Here is a 7,242-nt window from a genome sequence, read left to right on the forward strand (position 1 = left end):
TTTTCCAATATTATAAGTGGAACGGAACGTGGAGGGGTCTTCCTGTTCTAATTTCTCTTCAATTCAGTACTTACCATATTAAAGACACTGTCAGCCAAACTTCTTTCTTTGCCATGTCTTAAAATGTACATCTCATATCCTCAATATATTTTCTCTTCAGTTTGATCCACCCTAGAAGTTTATAAGATGTTCACCTCTCTTTGAATTGTGTCTGCGATTATCAAGTGGCTATTAGAACTACCTTGCCATTGGGGACAACAATAAAACTAAAAGCAAATTTACATTCTGCGACTATTTCCACATATCTATTCTGAAACTTCTAATAGAAGTATTGCCTCGAAATCGGAAGAAATGTGTCATTAACTAGAGTAAATGGGACAATAATGGCATGTCTTTTTTATATATATATGTAATCGAAATATCATTAAAAAGGTGCAACCTATTTACACAGAAATTATACAAGAGATACACCTACACAATAATGGCATGTATAACTACAAGCAAAGAAGAAAGTATAATTTGGGAATTCCTCATGAATTAGAGAATTAATTAATAGTGCACACATAATAAAGAGTGCCAATAATCAAATGTTGAGATCACATTCTACTAAAATCTTTAAAACTGCAAAGGAAAACATATATTCTTTGTTTATGTCAACATAATTTGGAAAAAAAGAGTGCTGCAAAGTGAAGGCTATGCTTTCATATTAAGGGAAAAACATAAAAATAAACCACATCTGAACAGACCTCTTTGTATTTCTTTGAACCAAACAGCTCTGAGTCTTCAACTGAACGGTCTCGATCCCTAAACAATTTGCGAAAAAAACTTTCAGTTCCTGGACTACTTTCAAACAAGCTACCACCATTGCTGATTTCATTAGCGACAGTACTTTTGGAATCTTCAGGGTGCACACGAAACAATCTTCGGAACAATGAAAAGTCGGAAGGCTCTTCTTCTTCAGCATTGGCACTCCCCTCATCAGCTTTATCATTTGCATCTTTCTTGTCCTCATGCTTATCTTTAAATAATTTCCTAAAGAATCCCTCTTTTTCATCATCTTCAGCATGTTTTGAACTTTTCTCTTCCGAGTTCACCGTATCTTCATCTTTCTTGTCCTTATCTTTAAATAATTTCCGGAAGAACCCCTCTTTTTCATCATCTTCAACAGATTTAGAACATTTTTCTTCCGAGTTGCCAATATCTTCATCTCCCTTCCCATCATTCCCATCCTTCTTGTCCTCAAACTTTTCTTTGAAAAACTTACGAAAGAAGCCTTCCTTTTCATCATCTTCCACTGATTTAGAAATCGATTTATCGTCAGAGTCACTCTTGCTATCCCGAAACAACTTCTTAAAAAACCCATCTGAGCTCGACGTCAACTCCTCATCCTCACCTCTACTGTCCTTCAAAAGCCTCTTAAAAAACCCATCCTTCTCAGAATCATCATCTTCTTTCTCCGCCGACTTCCTGAAAAGCAACATATCTCGAACCTTTGAACCTGCCTCATCCTCACTTCTACTGTCCCTCAAAAACCTCTTAAAGAACCCATCCTTCTCCGACTCATCATCATCTTTTTCTGCAGACTTCCTGAATAGGAACGCATCTCGAACCTTCGGACTTGGAATGAACTTCTTTAAAATATTGTTCTCCTCTGAAGATAACTGATTACCATCCTCTTGCAAATTGTTTCCCGATGAAGGCGAGAACGATAGAGTCTTCGAAGTGGGCGGTGACGATGTTAGGGACAACAGCCTTTGTTTCGATGACAGTAACCTATTCAAAACCTGGTTCTTGCTTCCAGGGCTTGATGACACAATTTGAGGCCGTATCAGAGGAGGCCACTCACCCATCAACGTCGCTGCAATCTGGCACTTCTCTTGTATCCTACTAATCCCTTCATTATCATCCGAATCCTCAATCTCCGCCATTAAAAACCAATGCACCTTCAGAGCAATCTTCAACGATAGGGAGCATATATCAATGACAAACTTGTCCAAAGACGGGCTCGGCTTGTGCACCATCATATAACAAATTTGAAACAAATAGCTCTCCACACCCGGTAAGGGTAGAGTGTACATCCGATTACAGAGGTAGTCTCGTACCCCAGGGTGATCATGCTTGTACAAATAGCTAACGGCGATCCACTCACAGAAGAACGCCGAGTCGAAGAACCGAATGAGCCACCCGTTCTCGCCGGACTCACTCGCCCGGTTGGTCCGCGAGGTGATCTCGCGAGGCGACTCATCCGATTCTCCGCGAGTCAGTCCCAGAAGCCGCACCATTGCTCAATCCGTCATCACGCTAACCACAACCAAATCATCCAATCTAACATTCCACTGATCCGATATAAACCCTAGAAATCCCCTAAACCTTCATGGAAAACCCTAATTTCGCCCACCAAAAGCAATCCACAACTCTTCCGCAATTCAATTCAAATGTCTAGTGTGAAGCCCTTGATATTCGCAGTTCCTGACCAGAAGCCCTAAATCCGATGCATAAATTTAACAGAGAAATGAATATTCTGTTCGTTTCTCAGGAGAAGAAAGAGGAACATACCATTAACTCGCACCGAGAAAATGCGAGAAACTTTGGATTCGAGAAAACGAGAGAGATCGAATTGCGCTTACGCGGAGAGAGTGGAATCGGATTCTGAATACAAACCGAGACGAAGCGAACGCGGAAAGTGGATCTTCCTCGTGGCAAACGACGTCGTTGTGCTGCTTCTGGACGTGGCGGTCGTGGTGGTGGAGGTGGTCGTAGTTGGAGAGAGAAAGAGCAGCAGGGTGAGGTAATTATTAGTCGCTATATTAGGATTTAAAAAATAACGTGAAAATTGAACGCTGCTAACGTGCGCATGCGTGCGAGTGCGCACAGTTGGTGGCGTGGGGTTCCTTGAATTTCCCTCCAGAGAGTGAATTGTGTAACGTAAAAGCATTATTGCGATATTCAAGTTTTAAATTTTTGATTTGGTGCGGTGGGGAAGTCTTCTCCTTCTTTTTCTTTCCTTTTTTTTTTTCTTTTTTTTTTCTTTTTTCTTTTTTCTTTAACCACGCCCAGAAGCCAAAAAAACATAATAATAATTAATTAATTAATTAAGATTATTATTGCGACATGTAAAGGCAGATTTTGACATGTGGCTAGGCATGATGAATGCATGCAGCTCGTTTTTCGTCTTTTGCTTTCAGAATTTTGAAAATAAAAATAATATTTTAAAATTTTAAAAACTCTTAATACTGAATTGTTATTTTTCAAAAATTTGGAATGTTACTTCTCTTTTAGAATTTTCTTAACGTATAATACTAAAATACCCAAAAAAATTTCCTTTTATTCAAAAAAATATATATATAAATTACTATTTAAGATTTTTGGTGGCCGGGGATGGTCACCTTGTTCATTTCACTAGTATCTATAATTCTACTAACTTTTGTGAAAGATTATTGACTTCCATGAAAGAAATTATGGGCCAAAAAACACTTGGATTTTCAAACATGCCCATTCATTTTTTCCTCTAAAGTCACCCATGCCTCAGAGTAACGGATAAACACTATGTTATGGAAAATTTGATTGAAATCGAAATGATAGAAATCAAATGAATATGGAATCTTTATTGAAAATGTAGGCGGTTCAAGGAGCCTAAAACCGACACAGTTCATCTAGAACAATACAACTCAAGAGATACATCTCTCTTTGTCTTAGTTATCCTCTTTATACAAACTCTGCACTCCTTTTAACTAATTTAGTTATTTCAATTACAACGCACGCCTCTTTATATTATAAACGCACGTGTCCAAAACTAGTAGCTTGTAGCTTCTTCCAACTATATATCAACTCCACGTCTTCTACGCACATGTTACTTTGCTGCTTCACTGAGCCATGTGTCCTAGCTTGTGACACATGGCTCAGTGAGGGGCAATGAAACTTCCTGAGGGGCTATGAAGCTTCTTGGTTGGCCATCTAGTGGGGAAGGAAGACCATAAAAAAACAAGAAACAAATATAATATTTATTTGAGTAATATATATTCTAATATATCAAAGCCACATATATCACGATCTAAATTCATTTTTTCCACAAAGACAGATATAGACAAAAAAACTAAAATATATTTAACGTAAACTTATAGATAAATAGAGGCAAGCTTTTCAAAAAAAATAAAAAAGAATATATAAAAAATAAAAATAAAATAAAATAAAAAAGTTATACTAAACAGGTTGGGGTTTTTTTATTGGAACCTTTTTGCAGTTTTTGAGGGGCGGTGGTGTGATGGTATTTGGTGCTCCTGGTGCAATATGCCTGCCGATGGATGTAAGAATGGGTTAAGATGTCATCAATAGTTTACACTTGTAAGTAATTGTAATTACAATGCCCAAAAATTAACAAAAATTAAAAAAATTGAATGACAAGAAGCAATTGTTGGGTTACCTTCCAAGATCGCATTTTCGATGCCGTAATGCTTGAGACTGGCGAGTTGTGAGTTTTGCGCTTACGGCTAACACTAGTATGACAGCTGCAAGTGCAATGGAAGGGGTACTCAACCATTGTTAAGGGGTTGTGCGAAGGAAGGGTTTAATTACACATCAAGGTCACTGTGCACATCAACTCAAATCCCATACGTGTATGTAGTAATTAATCTCCTAGGCTTCTACGGAGTAGGGAGTGCAGAGAAGACGCCCTCGAGGTCTGCAAAGTGGCCACTGTGGAGGAGATGCCGAGGAGACGTTGAAGAGAAAGATATGGGTACGAATTGAAGATATGCTTTTGTGGGGAGATCTTTTAAAAGCAGGAATGATATACATTAATGAGTAAGGGAAATTGAAAACGATGTGTTTTAGAGTAGGTAGTGAACGGAAGTGTGGACCTTTTCATATTTATGTTTATATTTAATTATGGATGGTCCAGATCTGCATGCTCAACCTTTAAAACGCTCCTCGCCGTCAAAGAGTATACTAGAAAAAGACTGAATCTACTGCATGTATGCATTAGGTAAGACCAAATACGAATGTTTCAAAGATATATAACGGCCTATAATCGAATGGCTAACAATGAGTCACTTTGAAAGCGCACAATTGGACGGTTATGGGGTGACTGAGAGGATCAAAGCGACAACTTTTGAAATTTTTTGAATTGATCTTTAGCTACTTTATAGCATGGACAGTACCACCGACTTTAGTTTTAATGATACACATGTATGGCTACAATGGCATAACACTACATATGCGAAACTAAGCCACCAAATTAACCATACTAGGCCGACCACATTGATGACTTGCTTAACGGGCAGTATATTTGATTCAAATTTGGAATAAATTTCTTGGACAACTACACACGATATCATATGCAGCAAAAGTAAATTTTTATTGGGAAAAATATATTCAAATCTCCAAATGGCAGCCTTATTTTGGCGTTATCTTCATGCAATAATGCATGTTACTCTCCCCGATTACACATTCTTTTTAACATACATCAAATCATGCAAATTGTATCCATCAGATATTAGATGGACAGCTGTGGATAGCACAATGCACGGGTAGACTACACAACCACGAGATTGCCAAGTTGAACAGTCAAGTGTCTATAGGAAATAGACAAACACTGGTTACGATGCACATTAATTAGACGTAAACCAATTTTCAAGATGCATGTAACACCCCACCTCAATGATACACAATATTGTCTGCTTTTGGCTCCTACAAACTAGAATTCCCATGAGGTCACACATCCTGGTACTACTCCAGCAGAAGCACGCTTAACTGCGAAGTTCTGATGGGATCATGACCATCACGGCTTTAAAATGCATTGTTGTCATTAAGGATATAATATACATTTAAGCACATCCTCATCTCCATACCCAGGCAATGTGAAACGTCACAATCACCCCCTCTTAGGACCCAGCATCCTTGCTGGCAACCCTCATGGGATTAGCCCATTCTTGGCGTTTGTCCCAGCGAGTGCCTGCTAGCGATCTTCATGGGCTTGTGCACGCTCTCCTATCTCAGGTTACGCAATGGCTCTGATACCATTTGTAACACCCTACCTCAATGACACACAATATTGTCTGCTTTTGGCTCCTCCAAATCAGACTTCCCAGGAGGTCCCCCATCCCGGTACTACTCAACTAGAAGCACGCTTAACTGTGGAGTTCTGATGAGATCATGACCATTACGACTTTAAAACGCATTGTTGTCATTAAGGGTGTAGTATACATTTAATCACATCCTCATCTCCATACTCAGGCGATGTGGGACATCACAATGCCAAAGTAAATATGTTTGGTAGACTATATTTATTGTACCAACACAATAAAATGCATTTTTGCAATTCCCATTGTGTCATTGTGAAATCAAAAGGCATGTGATTGCCTCAATATGCGGGATTAAGGGGGATAGACATGTAAAATTGAATTAGAAATAAAATGAAGCATCTTGGGTGGGTAAACACATTTATCACTCAACTGAATTTGTACCTAACCCATCCATAAATTCATGGAGCAGACTTTTGTACCGAGCTAACAAACATATACTGGACCGGCCCAAAAATTTATGCATTTACACGTACTGCATTACGAAATTTGATTCTGAGCCGAATAGAAATGAGCTTAAAACAAGCCCAAAATGTCTGTCATTATGGCAGCCCAAAACTCACATAATACCTTGGGTTTCATAAATTTGAAACTAAACCCAAATCTGAGCCCAAATGAAACTACTTCCAAGCAAGGCCTATATGTCTAAAATGCTTAAGTTGAAGGTGTTTAAGCCCTTGAAAAGCTAGTTGTACCTTTAAGCTTTAGAAAAAGATTTAACATACCTAAGGTCAAAGGTCTTTGAGGCTGATGTACTCAGTAAAAAAAAAAAGGTTTAAATTAGGGCTGGCAAAACGTGTTGGCGTGTTGGGTTCGTGTCAACCTCTTTATGACACGAACTTATTTATGCCAAACCCGAACACGACACATTTAAATAAACGTGTTGGACACCCAAACCCGAATATGATATGTTCTCTTAACGGGTAACACGACATGACACATGCAACCCGTTTAAATAAACATGTTGTGTCTAGGTGTGGGAGTTGGATAATGCGGTTAGGAATTTGCCTTTGCCACATTTCGCTCCGCCACGGTCGGCAAAGTCGGTATTTTCACTTGACTTTTGCCGACCGTGATTCATACCGTTACTGACCATCACTATAACTGGCTAAGCCATGATTCTAAATTTGTACTACTGGACTTATCCATTTTGGGCCGAATTTGA

At 38.7% G+C, this 7,242-nt stretch overlaps 1 protein-coding gene and 1 long non-coding RNA gene across 3 annotated transcripts in view; both read right to left on the minus strand.

Moving 5' to 3' along the window:
- Positions 1-2,839, minus strand: part of LOC132166509 (phosphatidylinositol 4-kinase beta 2) — a 31,333-nt gene extending 28,494 nt beyond the window's left edge. For both annotated transcript variants that reach the window (XR_009438572.2, XM_059577336.2), the window contains exon 1: positions 747-2,839. Coding sequence is in view for 1 of the 2 variants with exons in the window: in XM_059577336.2 (XP_059433319.2) it covers positions 747-2,282 (1,536 nt within the window). In the remaining variant the exon portion in view is untranslated. The remainder of the gene's footprint in view (positions 1-746) is intronic.
- Positions 2,840-3,624: 785 nt separating this feature from the next.
- Positions 3,625-4,722, minus strand: LOC132164904 (uncharacterized). The gene is made up of 3 exons (XR_015909406.1): positions 4,421-4,722; positions 4,231-4,291; positions 3,625-3,954 (listed from the first exon to the last, which is right to left on the minus strand). It is a non-coding gene; the product is annotated as an uncharacterized LOC132164904 (long non-coding RNA).
- Between the last annotated feature and the right edge of the window lie 2,520 nt (positions 4,723-7,242).

The sequence above is a fragment of the Corylus avellana genome, chromosome 11 (genome assembly GCF_965113065.1).
Source record: "Corylus avellana chromosome 11, dhCorAvel1.hap1.2, whole genome shotgun sequence".
NCBI lineage: Eukaryota > Viridiplantae > Streptophyta > Magnoliopsida > Fagales > Betulaceae > Corylus > Corylus avellana.